This window comes from Carassius carassius, chromosome 45, assembly GCF_963082965.1.
Source record: "Carassius carassius chromosome 45, fCarCar2.1, whole genome shotgun sequence".
Lineage (NCBI taxonomy): Eukaryota > Metazoa > Chordata > Actinopteri > Cypriniformes > Cyprinidae > Carassius > Carassius carassius.
In genome coordinates, this window is record NC_081799.1 from 20,155,400 (window position 1) to 20,175,593 (window position 20,194).

Here is a 20,194-nt window from a genome sequence, read left to right on the forward strand (position 1 = left end):
AAACAGCCTGCAGCGCTTTCTGAAAAAGCCAGATTAATTATAAATTCATTCAACTCATATTTGAAGAGTCGTGTCTGGTCGCTCCTATCGTTTAGATAATTGAGAGCAAAATGATTCTGACGGCGTCGCTAAGCATTTGCTGGGTTTGTACTATCTGAATTTGAATCTGATTAACAGATGCTGACCATGCAGATTTTTAAAGATGTAGAGCCCATCAGTGCTTGAATCCACGCACAAGCTTTTCTGCATGATGTCTGAGATGCTAAGTCACATGCATCACGTCTGGATAACAGCTGCTGCTTCTTTATGTCTTGTGTCTGGGGGAATGGACTGTTTTATAGTGAAGATCTTTTTGGTAGCTGCATACATTATGATTATTTATTTATAGGTAAAAATATATAATAAATATAGATATTTTAATAAATGCTATTGTAAAATGTATTTAATATGACATAAAATAAATTAGAACTAGATTTCAAATGTTCACCTAATTGGTTTATTTTTATTATTCTTTATCTTGGCTTATTTCAAAGATATGTGACCCTGGAGCACAAAACCAGTCATAAGTAGCACCGGTATAATTGTAACGATGCAAATAATATTTGCAATGCATTGTATGGGTCAAAATTATCGATTTTTCTTTTATGCCAAAAATCATTAGGATATTACGTAAAGATCATGTTTCATATTCTGTTTTGTAAATTTTGTACCATAAATATATCAAAACTTATTTTTTTTATTAGTAATATGCATTGCAATATATCTTTTCATCAAAAATATCTTCATGGAACATAATCTTTACTTAATATCCTAATGATTTTTGGCATAAAAGAAAAATCATTTTGACCCATACAATGTTTTGTTGGCTAATGCTACAGATATACTCATGCTACTTATGACTGGTTTTGTGGTCCAGGGTCACAGATATTTAATAAATACTGTTACCTAAAAGGTTTATGAGAAATATTAGATGAAATAAATCAGAACTTTAACTTTTTATTATTATAATTTTTTATCTTGGCTTTTTATAGTAATAATAATGTTTTTTATGGAATTATATACAATGGTAGTGCATAAAATATATGTTAACACGCTGCAGGGTATCACTGTATAATCTCAGTATTGACATAAAGTCTTTTAATATTTAATGATTCTTCTTAAGACCCGAAGTTCTTTTGATCCTTCACTGATTCTTTGCTCTGGATTATCAACAGACCTTTTTTTATGTTAAATGTTGAAAGATATGTGCTAAATGCAGATTGATCAATTGAAAAAAAAACATTGTAAAGTTTAATGAATATAAAATGTGCAAATATTTTGATATAGTATCTCTGACCTTTAAAAGGATTCTGTGATTGAGAGTAGATTTTGATCACAGCCAGTAAAATGCGTAAGAAATAGACTTTCTATTGTCATTTTTTTGTCTGCTCATTCCACTTGTGTTCTATTTCCATTTACCTGTGTTTTTTATCTCGAGGAATCAACTAGCTAGAGTATGGGTATAAATATTTTATTTTTTATGTGCTTTTAGACAATAGCAGCTTTATCTATGGCCTAGAACTGAGCTCCATTATCTATAAAATACCCCAGGGCACTGAAATTGGTTTTCATGCCCAGTATGTCCATTTTAAAATGTTAAAAGTTAAAAGTGAACAAATCCATTTAAATCCAAAAGGGCTTTACTGGAATCACTGTGTTGCAACAGTGCCAATGGCCATTAAAAATGTAATGAATTAATATAAAGTATTAAAATACATAAAAAATGACGTGGTTTCATTAAAGCAAAGTTCAGGACTCATTCTCTAAATGAAATCATCTCTTCTAAAAGTCCCAGTGGAGAAATATAGCTGAATTTGGCCTTGCCTGGCAATATTTCTAGTACAATCTATGTCAGTTTTATTTGAAAGATTAGTAAATTTAGAAAAATTAGTACAGTACGTTTTCTGAGCTACCTGAATCTTGCAGTCTGCAAGTATTTGAGTATATGAGAGGTTTGTGCATCTATGTAAGCATGTATGATTCTGAACCCTGCAATTAATAGACCAGTGACTAAAAAGTGCCAAGACTAGCTGTTTTAATATATTTATGAGCTGTTAAAGTAATTCATCCCTGGAGATGTGTAGACCAGCTGTGACAAACAAGCTGTTAGTTCTTTCATACAGAGAGAAAGAGTGTTGTGTTCTGATGAACCTCTCCTGTCTCCTGCAGTTCTCAGTGAAGACCTACATTCCAGCTTGTATTTTGTCAATGCATCTCTGCAAGAGGTAGTGTTCGCCAGCACCACGGGGACTCTGGTTCCCTGTCCTGCAGCAGCGGTGCCGCCCGCTACCCTGCGCTGGTATCTGGCCACCGGCGAGGAGAGCTACAACGTCCCAGGGATCCGCCATGTCCATCCAAACGGCACTCTCCAGATCTTCCACTTTCCTCCGTCCAGCTTTAGCAAAGTGATCCACGACAACACTTACTATTGCACAGCGGAAAATCCTTCAGGGAAAATAAGAAGCCAAGATGTTCATATTAAGGCCGGTAAGTGTTTAAAGATATTTACAGATTGTTTTAAAGCCAAATTGAAATTAGAGTTTTGTGAATTTTATTAACCGTCTACTGGCTTTCAATAGCATATGCTGTCAAATTGCCATATTACTATAAAATTGCCATACAACTATTGGTGCCATTGCGCTTTAGGCATCGCAAGTTTGAGTGCCGGCTCAAAGACCTTTCCCAGTCCCATCCCCTTCTCTCTCTCACTTTGCTTCCTGTTCTCGCTACACTATCATATCTAATTAAATGCAAAAATGGCAAAAATACAATCTAAAAACTAAAACTAATAAATGTAATCTGATACATATTTGTCAGCAGTGTTGGGGAGTAACTAGTTACATGTAACGGCATTACGTAATTTAATTACAAAATTATTGTAACTGTAATTAGTTACAGTTACTAAGAAAAAATGAGTAATTAAATTACAGTTACTTATGAATTTTTTTACGATTACAAAGGGGATTACATTTGAATATTTACACACATCCACATAAAGATTTAACTGATTTCTTTCCCAAATTGCACTGACTATTCTGAGACATAGGCTACCGCCCTAATAATTTCCGGGATGCGGAAACACAGTCTGGTTCGTAGAATCCAGTCATAAAAACGAAATGCCTAACGCGGACGGAATATGCCACATTTTGGATGACTAAATCAAAAGTAAGTCAGTACACTTGAATCAAAACATGACATCGACTAGTGTCTGTAAATATAAAGCCCCAAAAATGCAATATATGACTTGCACATTCTGCGTGTCTGTGGAGATCAGGCGCGGACTGGACACCGGGAGAACCGGGACAATTCCCGGTGGCCTGGCAGCCGATTTTGCCCCACTATTTAATATCATTATTGTATAATTGCCTGCCGAATGTACTAAAGCGATCATTTGCGAATCCGCCATTTGATAATTAAATCTCTAATAAATCATGAATTGTTACTCATGACTCGCGCGCTCTCCGCGCTTCCGCCAAACGGTTTGGATCAGACTCAGAGTAATCAATGAGAGAGAGAGAGAGAGAGAATAGAATAGAATAGAATAGAATAGAATAGAGTGGACTGCTGGAGCAGAGAAGCAGAACTACTGTTCTGGGTTTCAGGTCAGTTTCATCTGTAAAGATGCTTTTTTGTCTTTGTTTTTTATTTATTTAATCAAGCAGCAGCACGTTGCTCATCAGTCATCACTCAAAATACTATATAAAGGACATCATTATTATCTGTTGTAATGATACAGTAGTAATTTAGCTGAAAAAAAATTCTGATTTTTTTTTATAGGTTTAGGGGGAGCTACGACAGACAACAACGCAACCCTTACGAAAATTAACATTTTAATATTTAACTATAAATCCAGAGAAAATGGTTACTATTGTTTAACTGTGATAACCAAAAAAGTAAAATTATTTTACAAATGTATTTATTTAAAAATAAATACAAATCCATTTGCAAAAAAAAAAAAAAGGTTATTTTACTTTTATATAGGCTAATAAAAGCATGGTAATTTTTTGTAAGGGAAAAACATGACTCGTGTACAGTATTAGGATTTTTCTATAACGATATTGTAGTATTGTAGAGTATTGTATTGTAAAGTATAGTTTTGTTCAATCTTGAGTATTAAAGTAATGAGAGAGATGGATAACAGGGCAAAATAAAGAGACTGAAGAGAAAAATGGAAGTGAAGGTGCAGTTTAGGAGAAAACTTTTAATTATTTTGCATGTCCCCAAATTAAAAATTTAAACCTTTTTTATGTCAGGTCCATACAAAAAATAGTTTTGTCCATGAATTTGTTTGTATGAGTTTGAATTTTCCAGTCTGAATTTTTTTCCCAGTAAATTCCCCTTCTGTAAATTAATGGCAAAGACATGGTTTCATTTACTACACATAGGCCTACTGAAGCTCGCAGTGTTTTCAACCTCTGCTGTCTCAATATAGGAGTACACGAGCACATAAACATAATTTCTAGAACTGCTCTGTGTCACTTCATGTGCATTTTACTTATTTTGAGAAAACTATCATCACATACAGAAACAGCAGTTTAAAAAAAACACCAATGTTTCAGGAGTTTAGTACACAGAATACGTCACATGCTTATTAGATAACTGTATTTAAGTTGATGTATATGCTTTTATTTATTATTCTTTAATTTTCACAAATTTAGAAAAGTAATCAAAAAGTACTCAAAAGTAATTAGTTACATTACTTTAATAAAGTAATTGAAAAAGTTACACTACTATTACATTTTAAACAGGGTAACTTGTAATCTGTAACCTATTACATTTCCAAAGTAACCTTCCCAACACTGTTTGTCAGTCGCAAATAAATGAAACAGGTGAGATTTCTGTAAAAAGACTAGGATAGGATAGGTATTTTATTAATCCCCGCAGGGAAATTGGTTTGCATGAGCAGCCAAACATAAACCATACAACACAAAATAAATACAATAGATAAAAAATAAACGTAATAGAATATATTATACAAAATATACACAATATGTAAGCAGGTAATTTCCCTTCAGGTTTTACTGGGATAAACTAAAATGCATTTTATACTAATAAACTAAATGCATTTTTAAACACACAATAACCAGTATATATTCATCATCAATAAATCCTGTTTGTTACAACTATCTTACATTTTAACTAACTCACTATGAAAAGATATATACTGATTCTAAATTAATCTGAATGTATCCATTTTGAAAAAAGGGTGAAAAATATGGCAAAATAGATATATTTTATCTATTTAAAATATTTAATATCTCCTGCAAATACTTAATAATAAACTATGCCACATTTTTGATTGCAGAAATATTACCTGTTCCTTTCTTGTTTGATTGATGTTTGACTAACAAATATGTGTCACATTAAGATTGTGTGTGTTAAATTGCGTTTTCATCCAAATGTATGAACATTTTCTATGCAGCTCAAATACAAAAATCTTAAATACGTGCCTAAATATTGTTTTGAGTGTAAATGTTAGCAAAATTGATGAAATAATTATAAATGCACACGTACACAAATGAAATTCACAGTCTTTCTTTTTCCGAACAATGACAATGTAAGTATCAATAAACATGAACTCTTTCTCTCCAGTCTTACGAGAGCCCTATACGGTCCGTGTGGCAGACCAGACCGCGATGAGAGGAAGTGTAGCGGTCTTCAAGTGCATTATTCCTTCCTCAGTGGAGAACTACATCACTGTTGTGTCATGGGAGAGAGACACTTTACCACTCGTCTCAGGTAGGACACTGGAGGCTTTCGTATTTTGAACTAAGATGCAATTTTATGTTACTTTAAAAGAACAGTTCACCAATGTCATCCCATGTTGTTCCAAATCATTTGCATGAAACACTTGTTTATTATAATGAAGGTAAATGGGGACTCAAATGTATTTGACGTCAATGCTGCCATTTGATTTGAGGTTGCATCCACTCATAGTAATTGTATGGCTTCCGAAGACTTATATAGTGCATGAGTCATAGAAAGCTTTTTATGATACTTTCATGGTGCTTTTGTGGACCTTCACAGATCCGGTCCTCATTGATGTCGGCATGAATATTTTTTAAAACTTTTGTGATCCACACAAGAAAGAAAGTCAAACTGATTTGCGATATGACAATAAGTAAATGACAACATTTTGAGGTCAACAGTGTGTGATTTTAAACACACGCCCCTAAAAATCAATGTAGTTTGATCTTCCTAAGTGAATTTTTGCCAATTTCAGTCCTTGCCTTTCTTGGTTTTCCTTCAGTTTAACAACCCCAAGGCTGCTCTTGAAAACACATCCACATCTCTAAGTCGTTTCTTGTCCTGTTGCTGACAACGTGAGATTTATTAGTCTCTAACTTGGCATGCTGTCACAGTAACGCTCTTATAAAGAGCTCCTCTCTCGGCTCAAGGCTGTCTATTCCTGAAGAAGTGGACGGTGGCAGTCGAGTCACTGAGATCCACTGAACTGACCTACTTCCCTTCCAGAGGTGGCATGGTTTTGAAAATCCGTATCGGCTAAATGGAACACTCGTCTACACAACTGTTTCTTTCCCTCAGGGCCATCGGCTCGTTTTATGGGGCATTTAGCAATTTCAATAAAGAATCAGAAGTCGTTTAGACTGGGAAGTGAGACATTTTCCATAGATATGTCGCGTTTTTCTGTTCGGGTAAAAGACACCAATGAGATATATGAATCTTTTATTCATCTTCAGGGAGTAATGTGATAAATGTTCACCTGCAGTCTAAATGATAGTCTTTAAATTCTTCAAACATCGCACATATAATGCTCAATCTCAATTTGTGTGCACATTATATTCCTATAAGAATGTCGGAGCCTAAGACTTCAAGGGTCTATTTCAGCATGAAACAGAGAAAGCGTGCAATGAATCTGACAGATGTCTGTCATTTAATAGCGGCTGTCACAAAACATTAGCTTGCCACTTGTCTGCGCCTTTTTTCTGTACTAAATATTTCATAGGTAAAGCAATATTCCTGCAAACAACAGTTTAAACACAGTTCACTGCGTGTGGAACACTTTCACCACGCTGTCGAGGGCATTTTAAAGGAATCTGTGTGTGTGCTCGGTGTTCATTTTCTAATGGCCCCTTTTAAATTTTCTAAAACCTATTCTTCTGCTCTATTCTATAAATAAAAAAGCTTTCTATGTAATCTCACATGAGGAAAAGTGAAGCTGCTGTATACTTTTTTTGTTATAAAATATTTATTTCTATCTGTATTTCTGTCTAGTGCATTAGGACTCCATTGGGTAGTGAAACGTTTTTGTTTTCAAATGTTAGAATTCCACAACTTTGAGATTTATACTAACTGATATATGCCTAATGTCCATCCCTAATGTCAGCCACTCAAAAGTTTAGGATCAGTAAGATTTTGAATGTTCTCTTATGCTCATCATGGCTTCATTTATTTGATAAAAAATACAGAAAAACTGCTTATTATTGCAATTTAAAATATAATAATGGGTTTTAATAATTCAATATACTTTAAAATATAATTCTATAAAGTTCTACAGAAATCACTCTAAAAAGCTGATTTATTATCAGTATTTTTATTTTCATTTGTATTTATTTATTTATTGGAACCTGTGATTTTTTTTTCAGGGTGCTTTGTTGAATAAATTTAAAATCCTTTTTTTTTTTTTTTTTTTTTTTTTTTTTTTTTTCAATTTCTACCATTTTATTGTGTAAAAGGTAAACATTGCAGGTCTGACTGGTGATGCATTAGTACTCCTTTAAATAGAAGACTTGAATTTTCCAAGTCCATAGTATAAAAAGTGTGAGATAAATTACACCTTGATGGTTAGAGTTTGTGAAAAATGCAAATTATGTGCTATAATACCAGTAATCATTGCCTTAGCAAGCACCACTAACTCTGGTTTCATGGCTGAAGTACAAGCAGTATTATTTAGTATTGCACAGGTGTTTTAGTCGCAGGGGATTCTGGGAAGATCTGGTTTCGGCGGCTGTGTTATGCACACAGAACAAACCGCTACAGGCACTTTAGAGAGTCCTTAGCATTCCACACACATGCCTCACACTGAGACTTCTGGCCAGAACAACCACTAAAGAGAGAGAGAGAGAGCGCCAGTGATACAGACCTTTTCTGTTTTTCCTCTCTTACTGGTTCCACCCTGTTCATATTCCACAGTGAGCAAACGCATTTTGGTGCAGACAGATTGGCAAACATATCAGGCATCGCTGTGCATCTACTGAAGCTAGTGTGCCAGAGGTTTTCCTTACCATGTTTTCCAGTTATGTTGTTGACATTTTGCAAACCATTGAGCAGCAAGCTGACCATTCATGAAAATCACATTTGATGCCCAAAGTGGGACGTAGCGCGCATTTAACCCAACACCAATTTAATGGAGTGAATCTAACAAGGCCCAGCAGTAATAAATAGATTCATCAGCACTAATCTGTATCATAAATGCTCATAAATGTGCAATATTTTGAGATCATTTAGACAGTGGGGCCGAGAACAGTCAATACATTCCTACATTTTGACAAATATGGAAAGTCTTAACCTTTCAAATGTGTAGATATGCTTGAAAACGAAGGGAAACGGTTATGTAGCATTCAAAAGGATCATAGAGGAGCGCAAATGTTTTTAACTGGTCCCACTGCGGCTTTTTTCCTCCAAGCTGGGTGAGGCTAAGCGCTCGCCTCTGCAGTCCGTGTTTCTGTGTATGACAAGCAGGATTGGGGACATTTGTCATCGGTTTTCCCTTTGATTGGTTGAGGTATTGTTATCCAGAGAAAAATGGGTCAACCAAACCCGCCGAGTACAGCATGTGTAAACAGGCAAACCGGAGAGAAAGTGGCTCTGGGGTGGTGAGTGATGCTCTCTCCAGCCAAACTGTTTAAAAACCTTTTCTGTACATCAGTGCTCAGTGAGCAGAATTCCCAGAATTCCCAACCCTCTCTCAATCCCTGCGTCTTTTCCACTCTGACAGAGATGAGCAGGGTTTAGCCATATAAATAAAAGGGATACTCTGAAAAGGAGAAGAGGAAAATCAATATCGGTGTGCATTAATCATGCTGCGGGTGCCAGAGAGAATTATAGGTACACGAAGGGAGAAAGGTATGTGTGCTTTCGCATAGGAATGGTTCTCAAGGCTCACATGCTTCTCAGGCATCTGATTACAGTGATTGTAAAGAGTTTGGTATGATTTCTTGATTATTATGGCTTATGTTAATGCTGATTGTTCAAATATTTATAAACATTGGACTGATGGTCAATATTCATTGTTGTTTAAGAAATGGTTCTTCATGAATTGGTGTCTACTTCAATAACTGCTATAGTGTATTCAAAACAACCCTTTTAACTTTTTTAAAGGTTATATGTATAATTCTTAAACCACTAGTAGTATCAAATAAAATTGTAAAATGTAAGTTTTCTTGAAGTTTCCCAAATATTCTTAAACATGGCGGAATGCTCAGTGGTCCTTATTACAATTTACAATGTAAATCGTTAATAAAGCCATTCTGACTTACGGAACTTTCAAATTCATCAAGATGTATGTATTTTCAAAATGTTAGTTATTTTTAGATTTGGTAATATTCTTCAAAATGAAATACTAGTAATACTTTACTGATGTGAATCATAGCAACAAAATGGTCTCAGTTGAAAATCAAATAAACGTTCGCAAGAGCTACCAGCTGGCTATTTTCAGAAGAGCATTTTTTCAACTAGCTATAATCTCTTAGGTCGACACACATTAATTGAATATTTATTGCTAGGCCTATTAGTTTGTTTTACATATTTGCAGTATACTGGAGCCAAACCTGAGAAGGAAGTACAGAAAATTCCACGTCGTTCCTGGACAAGTAATTTACGCAGTTGTAATTCATAGGCAGGGATTATGCTAATTGTGAATGAGTATGCCCGCCATATTTATGAATTACTGTAATTCATTAACATATGCGGATATGCAAATCTGATGTTTACGAAGCATTTCGAATCTAGAGGAGAGTTTTTGGGAAGGTTTATTTTATGGGCAAACTACTTCAAATTTACTCATATATTTACATAAGTTTCATGTTTCGGCCCAATGGTTTGACAGCATCAAAAAGCACCACTGTTTACAGTTTTAGTTGGAATCAATATCGGAAGAAATGGCGGAAACCATTTTTGCTAATGTCACCAAGCCTTCTTGTTTTAAACCCCTCGTGACCGGCAGTATATATAAACAGTCGGTTTGTTCTTGGTCATTTGAAAGATATTATGCTGAATCCAGTCTATAAAGATTTCAATTTCAGTGTAATCTTTGTAAATTCACTCACATCACATGCTGGTGTTGATTATAGTTCTTCCCACACAGATAATTAAACCCCAGCTTCAGACTGGATCATATCCAGCTTAGAAAACACATCATAAAAATTGTATTTTGCTTCACTAAAGACTTAAATTGGAACATAAAAATTGTCCCCCAATCTGGATAATTATGATGATGTCATAATCCTCATTTGACCTTTGACTCCTTATTCTGCATCTGCAAATCAGTTTCCCCACAGCAGCAGCTAATCACTCTTGAGGAGCGTGTCCATGAGCCCTTATCGTCAGCGGACAGCTGCCGCAGTGTGTTTGAATGGTGGCGACGTTTGTTCAGTGTTCATTGTGCTCATGACCACAGCCCCATAACACACTGCTTCTCTGCTATTGTTTACAGAGAGAAAAGGGAAAAAACCTGGCAGGCGCTTTCATGATAATCTTTGAAATGTTCGTGAGTAGGAAGAGGGTGAAACGTTTGGTAAAGGAAGAGTAAAACGCTCAAGGTTGTTTACGTGGCAACACTACACCACGCTATTCAAAAACAAACAAAGCTAACGGCTAACAGCTACAAGGACTTAGCTCTTGTTGCACTTAACTCTGCAGTTCATGTCTGTGTTTATTCACTGATTTATTAGAAATTCACTGCACTGTAGACTTGCTAGCCTACCTTAGGGTGGTTTTGGGTGTTTTCATCAGCAGGGAACCGTCTAGTCAATATCAAGGAAGGTTTGCATTTAAGTAAAAGAAAAAAAAATCCGTACAAAATTACCAATAGCGTAAGACAGAAATGCATTTTGGGGATGAGGATAAAACTCCCGTATTCCTCAACTAATCGAAATGTTGTTGCTAGGGTTTTGTGCTGTTAGCTACGCGGGGAAATGATTGGCTGACACATTGCATGCCTCTTCCATTTGTAGCCAGTAAAATCTTCTACGCCATTTTTTTTTAGTGAATTGCCTGGAGAAATTGAACAAAATAACTGAAAAGGGAGAGGGGGGGGTTGCGTTTCATCTAATTGAGAGCTTCATATTATCTGTGCAGAGAAGATAAGCCCTGTTCTCTTAACAGTTATTACTCACTCTGTTTGTAAGTATGTTTCATCCTTTCTCTGGCGCTCTGAGGTTTCAGGCCTGTTATCTCTCTTCCCCCCGCCACAAAGCTTTGCCGCTAGTGCAACTGCTCAAACATGCAAACTCCAAAATGGAGGCCAAGTCATGTGACGGTGAGCAGCCATCTTCTGTGTGACTGCACAGTCAAGTTTGCATCAAGACAAGGCTTGTTCATTGATGCTGCTGAATGAACGTTTTTAGGGAAAAAAGGATAGATTCATTGTGTTCATCATTGACATTATAACAGATAGATGTGCATGAAACCTGATGTGGTTGCAACATATTTATTGTTCTTTCTTCATGCGTTCATGTCACTGAATGAAAATAAAATACATTTAAAAGTAAAATAAAAAAAATAAAAAAAATTGGCTACAGAAGCATTGTTACCAATGGGGTAAGAGGAAAAAAATAACAATTATATTTTCTGAAAACAACAATATATATATATATATATATATATATATTTTTTTTACAATAAAAAAATGTAAGTACACTTTAAAAATATAATAGTAGTTCATATTATTATTATTATTATAATTATTATCAATAATGCTTCATCATTCTCACAACCCTAGACTAGAGAGGGTAATAATGATAATTAATCCTAATAAAATATATTTAGTGGCACACAAGTTGACATTTTTGCAGTGTGTCGTGTAGACTCATCACTTGAAGCCAGAGGCACCAGACACCAGTTTCTTTCCACAGATATGAGTGCTGCTATGAATATTGTGAACATACGGCAAATAATTTATGAATGACTAACCCCAGATGCCGCACTTGTTAAAATGTGTTAAAATGTATAAATACGTTAACATCTGAACCTGGATGTATAATTGATGACATCTGAGTATTTGTTTATATTTTATTTTTTGTTTTGTTTAGTTTAGTTTTTTTTGGCTCAAGTTGTTTTTGAGACTCTGTGTGTCTATTGCACAAATGAAACCACCTGTGCGTGAGTGCTGTATTATTTTCCGGGATATCATGACAGGTGTGCCGTTTGGCTAATAAAAACCTATTACTATGTAATCAGTCAGGATTGCGTTTGCCAAAAATATTGAGTGCCTAAATGGATCATCTAAGACTGATTAATTTATCTCTGCATACTTAGTTAATATTTTTATTTTTTTACTTAGTTTAATTAATTAATTAATTGAATATATATATTATATAAATCTACATAAAATGTTAAATGATAAAAAAATGATTGTGAAAATTAAACGAAAAAATATATTTGGTGTGTATGGAATTTTAAGTTTGATATGTACATTTTTTTTACTCTGACATTTAACATGGATGTTTTGATGTTTAAACTGTGCTGTGACTTTGCACCTGTCGTTGAGGTTAGGTTTTAAACGAGTCAGCATCTAGACTCTGGACAAACACTGGTGAGTGATGGGCACACTCTTCAAACAGCTTGTGTTGCTGTTGTCACGGCTGTGCTCTGCTCTCCTGTGCGGGGAGCACTGAGCAGATGGGTCTCGATAGATTAGATGGACAGATGAGTGGAAGTCGGGGGTCTGTGGAGGAGGGGTGACCTTAGCATGCCGACCCTTGAGATAGGAGATTTAAAGGAAAAGAGGAAGACATTGTACCAACAAGGATGTGTACCGAGAAGTCATTCTGTGTACAAGGCCATCATGCCCCTCCCCAACACCGTTTTTCATTATGTAATTGTAACACACAATTGTTTTTTTTTTTATTATTATTCTTATATAATCATGTATTGTAATTATTCTAATATTATAATTATAGATGTTGTATGAAATATATATATATATATATATATATATATATATATATATAAATGTGTGTGTGTGTGTGTGTGTGTGTTGATTATGATTTTATATTTATATAGCTATAATATATTTTATGATACATATATAATAAAACATTTGTTTGATGGTATATTTAGATATTTATCAAGTTACCAAGTGTATGTGCATGAATTTAATAATAATAATAATAGCTTAATATTATTAATTAATAACATTTATATTATATTATATTATATTATATTATATTATATTATATTATATTATATTATATTATATTATATTATATTATATTATATTATATTATATTATATTATATTATATTATTTGTTGCCATTACAGGAACACATTAAAAAAATTTATATATTTAAATAAAAATGTAATATTCAAAATTGTAATAATATTTATATTTTACAGTATTTTTTATCAAATTAATGCAGCCTTAAATAAACATAAAAGACCTCTTTTAAAAACATTAAATACACTTAATTAATGCAGACTTGTATATGTTAATATTAAGAGGATGTTATATTATATATTAAAAAAATAATACATCTTTTTTTCTTTTTTCATTACAGTGTTAAGGAAATAATGTGAAAAGGCTAATTTCAACTCAAATTATTAATAATCTTGATGTTCATTGTTTAGTTTAAAATTAAGGAAACGTTTCTAATCGACAATCATTAAACATCAACTTTTGTTTTATCCTTGCTCTGTCTTTGGACTTTAGTTGAAGATGTCACTGCATACAGTTCCCCTCTGTAATGGCGATGCCACTTGTCTCATAAGTAGGTTGAAAAATGGACCCCTGGGACGCAATCCAGGGCCACACAGACAGGGGCCATGCAGAGTAATTAAAGTGTCCGCATCCAGACAGCAGATCTGTTGGTGTGAGGTAATCCGCCTGGCATATGGAGATGAACAGAATTAACGCAGAGATGAAAACAAATGAATTAAAGCGGCCAGAAGCTTAAAAGCAAATATTTGGGTTTTGGTGACCTGTCAGGATTCTCCACTGAGCTGAAGTGGTTTAAACAGACGGCCTGCTGAAACACTTGCTGACCCAGAGCACAATTGTGCTTCAGGAGAATCTATCTGCTGTGACATAGCTTTGACACACGTTGTACCTGCACTTTATTATATATTGCCTGTAGAATATTGGCATTGATGGTTCTATAAAGAAATTTTAACATCCATAGAACCTTTCCAATGCACAAAAGGTTCTTTACAGTGGAAAAAGAATATTTAGATTATTCAAATATTATTCAAACTAGGGAGAAAAATGGTTCTTTTAACCCTCTGGTGCTTCAGTACTTGCTTTTTTTATTTCAATTAATATTTATTTACTATATTTTTGATTTTTAAAATTTTTTGTTGTTGTTGTTTTCTTAATGTTTTGTATTTTTAGGGGTTTTAATTGTAATACATTATATTTACGGAATAATTGATCCATTTATGAAAATGACATTTTTCAATTTAAACTCTTGTAAATCTTGATTGCTTTAGACTTAAGACTGGTCTCTTTTTAAAGAAGACACCTGGCAGATTATTGCAGAAATGAAACACACAAAAGTTAAAGAAGTTTAAGTTTATTATCATAATAAATGCACAAACACTATTTAAAAAATTTATATGAAATATATTTTCCAAAATGTGTCTAAAGCTATGTAAAAATTAAGGCTATAAATATTAATTCTGTGTTCCAAATTTGAAGCTGATCTCTAAAAAAAAATAGCTTCCAGTAAGACTTTATTTAAGCACAGTACTGAACATTTCCACTAGAGGAAATTCATTTCCCATTCATTTCCAAAGCGGATAATTGTGACTGCGAACATTACAAATGTGGCTATTTTTCCAGGACCATTGAACCTTTTTGAATAATCTCCATGAGTTTTGTGTTTGTGTTCACATACTAAGTGCCAAAAACCTTACCAAGTTTCATACCATTCTGATGAAGTAGAAAATTCTTAAAAACCAATGTTTCAGTCAAAGATGACTGAACAGCACCAGATGGTTAAGAAATGTTTACTCAAGTGGTTCTTTTATGGCATTGCATCGAAAATGCCTATTTAGAATGCACATTTTTAAGAGTGTGATAAGTGATTACGATAGGTGCATATTTTTAACATTTATTTGATATTTAACATTTATTATTTCCTTCACTGAGTTTGCTGTAGTAAATGAGCTAGATCTGTGTGTTTTTTAAAATAAGAAATCATTTAAGAAAACATAGCACAGTATGTATTTGCTGTGTCTGGGCCTGCATGGTGACCGTGGGGTGGGCAGAGACTGATCACTTCTCTCCATGGCAGTAAGTCAGGCCGTTAATGTCTAATTGGCACCTAATGAGGGACTGCGGTCTGACAGCCTCTGAGATCCGCTCTCATTACCTCTTCAGAGCCCTCAACAACTCTGACTGTGTTCATCCGAGCACCACGGTTCATCTTTAAACTCTTTAAACCATCAGGTCAGTGTGTGACATTAATCAGCCCAATAAGGATAAAATACTCTTTATTATCATTATCACCGTCCTCTGTTAACTCACAGCTTCATAACTTGCAGAGTATATTAGTGAAGTAATTACATCAGTTCAACACGGATTTGAAGATTTTATTTGAAATACGGCAATTTCTTGTTTCCGTCAAAAGCTTCTTAGGTTTATTTTAAACTCGTCTCTGAGCCAAAGCAAATATAATACATGTATCTAGTTACATACTATAGGATTATAGAGATCAAGCTCTCTGTGTATCAACCGATCGTAAAATAACATGTGTTTCAATGTTCTCAAACCTCTAATCTGACTATTTGTTTTGCAGATTTTCCACAGGATAAGACATCTGCTTAAAAAAAAAAATCCTCCACAATAATACCTAAATCTCTAGCTTTTTGTGCATGTACTGTAAATAACACAGATTTAATCTGTTTTTAAGATTTTAAGGATATACACAACTCCAGTGTAAAGAAAAAACATGCCCTTTAACGACTATTTTTCACTTTATGTTAGCAAAGAACATTAATATTGTGAAAAAAAAAAAGTACATAGTGTTTAGAGGAAATACATTTTTGGAGTTATTAGCATTGTTGCTAAAGCTAACTGAAAGTCTCAGCTGTTTCTTAAACTGTTTAGGTTGCTAGGTTCAACAAACTGCTAGTCAGTTGCTACCTTGGTTTTCCTAAGAGACACAGCCTCCGGCCTAGCTTTGTTTAATGAGTAAAACTGGGTCAGCAGGATTACATGAATGTCCTTAAATTGATCTGATTCACAAAACAATGTTTCCTCGCAGGCAGAAGCTGAAGCTGTGCTGGGTTTCTCATCTAGCTGTTTTCTTAACTCCGCTGTGTGCGCACGCTAATGTGCCTCCCGCACAAGTTCATCTGCATAAGATGATACAGTAGCGCCTCAGGATATGAACAGATGGGAGTGTTTAGCAAACTCACAGCCCACCTTCTCCCCCCGCCGCAGTGTGGCGCCCCCCACGGGTGGCTCTGTTAACCTGTCACTTGTCATCACTGGAGATCCAGGCACCATATGCCCAAAGCTCCAGAACCTCACCAGACATGAAAGCGGATACGGAGAGGAGCAGGGGAGCTTCTTTTCTGTGGCGTCTGTTGTCGCGATCAAAGACCTGTCAGTTTGCTCTGCATAATGTGGAAAACTGTTCTGATCATGCCACGTCTGCTTCTTAGATTGATCTCTGGGAGATGTTACTAGCTCATTGATCCATCGCAGACACCTGTGAGAAACTCCTGTTGACTAGTTCAGATCTAAGAGGTATAAATCGTGTGTCTCATCAGTGTTTGTGAGTAGACAAACAGGATAAATGGCACCCTGAGCTCAGCTTCATTTATTTATTTTACTATTATCAATATGCTAGTATTTTTGGTTGTTTTAGATTTGTCATTTTTAATTTGTAATACAGTGTACTTTATAAATAGAGTCTGATCTTTTGTGTAAATATGGTTCTGGAGAATTAATTCCCAACGAAAACCAAAACATTCTTTGATTAACTAATTCCTCAAATATGACTATAATGCTAGTGCTTTATCAGTCACATTCAAAATGCAATATTTGTAGTTACAGAAGAAAATGTTACTTGCCTGTTCAAAAGTTGTGAGTTGTTGCCATTGATAAGCAGTTGCTAGGGTGTTCCCTGTGGTGTATTCTCAAAAGTGACTCTCTTATATGTGTGATTAATGTAGCACCAACGATGTGGGTCAAGTAACAAACCAAAGTTTAATATTTAGTAGTGCTGAATATTAATTGTGATTAATCGGATTCAAAATAAAAGTTTGTGTTTATGTAATATATGTGTATGTAAATACACATTACACATTAAACTTAAATATATACGTGTATGTGTGTATATTTACATATACAGTGCAATATACACAGTACATACATTATGTAAACAAACTTTTTTTTAATTGCAATTAATCAATTTGACAGCACTAATACTCAGAGTTTAGGGTTTTGTATACATATATAATATGTAAATGCGCAATAGTGATGGTGTAATGTAATTATTTGTGAAGTTTTCAAGTGAAAAGTAAATCCTACAAATTGTTTTCACTTAAAAAAGCCACAAGATTTTAAATATCATTCCTGTTTGTAGCACAAACAATTTGCAGCACAAACAAAGCCACACACCTGGGTTTTTTATCACACACCAGGGTTTTTTATCCGTGTGCGATATGTACCTAACAAAATACGCTCTAAGAATGTTTTCTAAGGTTCCCAATGAGTTATGAAAATGTTATTTCTGAAAGTTCTTTGAATGTCCAATTTTTTTGTTGTAAAAGCATTTTAACCAGAGAACTTTGAACGAACATTCCTGGAAGAATGTTTGTTTGCAACTTTGAGACAACCTTGCCAGAACATTTTGAGAACGTTTTCTGTTAGCTGGCTAGTCTGTGAAATAGTGAGAGTGATGTTTGCCTTAACAGCCACTACTAATTAAACCACGCAGTCGCCTTTTTTATTTTACATTTCCCCCACAGCGCCATCCTGGTGTGGCGAAAACATGCCAAGGGCTTTTCGTATAGCACACAGACCTGCGCTGTCCAATTTCAAACGGCCGAGTTCATCAAAAAAGCTCCATGTATAATGCATACAAAATTCCACTCTGAATGTTCAGTCGCATGAATTTTGAGTAAGACATTGCTGAGGGCTTGACGTTCTCAGATGCAGGGCCCTAAAAAGGGATTATTTTCTCTTTCTCAGAGCTTATTCCTGCGAGGAGGAGACGGCAAGAATGTCTTGGTGCAGTAGCCCTGTGACACATTGCTCTGATCTGCCTCCAGCAAACCGACCTTCCCCCAACCCCCGTCTCCACCCGCTAATGTCACAGCCTACGAGTCACTCCGCTGGTTGCCATCGTTACAGACTCACCTTCCTCTCGCCTGTCACATCACACCTAAAGAGACCAATACGTCTCGTAGTGAAGAGTCAGATAGAATGCAAACTGTCTCTGAAATAGCTAAAAGCTCTTTTTTTGTTCACTACATAGCCGGAAAAAGAACAGCTGTCAAGGAAAGAGAAAGAATCACGGTTTTGCTCGAGAGAGGCTGTGGAGGGAGGGGTGTTCTTGGTAGAAAGTGGGTGTATCAGACGTGACAACCTGACTTTTGCAAATTTGCAAGCTTCACAGGACAGCTGTAAGGAGCGTCTTGCTCTATACTGTCTGTCTGCCGCACGAGCGCAAGCTGTCTTGTGCATCACAGCGCTGCAGGTGGCTGCCACAGAGGAAACACAGCCTTTTGGCACCTGGGCGTTTAACCTGCATTTTACTGCATGTGCTGACAGGCAATTAAACCGTAGCTAGGGGCTAATTACCTCAGATAGCAGCAGCTGTGGTTGGGATGAAAGGTAAAATTCGAGCGCGTCAAAAATGGCGTTGTTCGTTTAAATTACGAAGATGCGTGTGGCTGTGTCCGGCGGCATGAGCCAAAAGATCTGTGATTTGGTGACTTGTGCGATGTGGATTCTTGGAAACTCTTGCACGTTTTTGCATGAGGGCAAGCGTGGCTTTTTCAGGGAAGATGTAGAAAACTCAAAGAACAATGTCAACTCCACAAAAGCGTAATGGAGTAATTGTCGTCTCCAGGGTAACATTCAATGCACATTGTTCAGGTGGAGCAGCTGACAGAAAGACCATTACGTACTAACCCTGAGAGGAAGAGAGAGTCTCATGTGGTTAATACCCCAATTTTTTGTGTCGTTTTCATCATGTGCAGTGCAGAACTGAATTATGAAATGTTTGTTTTGCTATAGAACTAACATTTGCTGGTTAGTTGAGCTTTCTGCTTTGGTTTTAAAAAGCAGACCTTTTGCCATTTTGATCTGACCTTTAAATTCTGACTATTCTAATATAATGTAATCAGTTTGATTCAGTCATAAATATTGTTAACGGTTTTTTTACTTATAATTTACATTTACCATTTAAAGAAAATTTTTGCTTTCATACACACACACACACACACACACACACACACACACACAGACACACACACACACACACACACATTTGTTTCTGTGAATTGTGGGTGCTTTCCATAGACTTCTGTTCCTTTTTTACTGACCAAACAATATTTTTTTATCCCCTAACCCAACTATAAACCTACCCCTTAATGAAAACCTGTTTGCGTTGTTACACTTTCAGATAATCAACGTTTACAATTTTTTTAATAATTACTTTCCGTCGTGGGGACTGCAGGCTTGTCCCCACAATGTAGCATAAACAAGTATACACACATACACGCACTAATTTGCCTTCACACATACACTCATACACACATAAGACCACAGCTGCATAGTGTCACAATGAGTTTAGCATGGGAACATGCAACCCATTTTCTTAAAAATATTTTGTAAGTGTTTGTAAAAATAAATGATAAACAATATTTAATAATAAATTAGAAATAATAATAATAATAATGAAATATAGCTGCAAACAGCAATTATGGGGCAGCACTCCAGAAGCAAATTGAGGAGCT

The 20,194-nt window shown here is 35.2% G+C and overlaps 1 protein-coding gene and 1 long non-coding RNA gene across 3 annotated transcripts in view; both read left to right on the forward strand.

The window, feature by feature from the left end:
- Window positions 1–20,194, forward strand: part of LOC132127184 (cell adhesion molecule DSCAM-like) — a 76,963-nt gene that overhangs the window by 9,853 nt on the left and 46,916 nt on the right. For both annotated transcript variants that reach the window (XM_059538878.1, XM_059538877.1), the window contains exons 2-3: window positions 2,209–2,526; window positions 5,632–5,778. In XM_059538878.1, the coding sequence (XP_059394861.1) occupies window positions 2,209–2,526; window positions 5,632–5,778 (465 nt within the window). The remainder of the gene's footprint in view (window positions 1–2,208; window positions 2,527–5,631; window positions 5,779–20,194) is intronic.
- LOC132127755 (uncharacterized) lies at window positions 13,764–17,066 on the forward strand. Its single transcript, XR_009427592.1, has 3 exons — window positions 13,764–14,096; window positions 15,426–15,668; window positions 16,486–17,066. It is a non-coding gene; the product is annotated as an uncharacterized LOC132127755 (long non-coding RNA).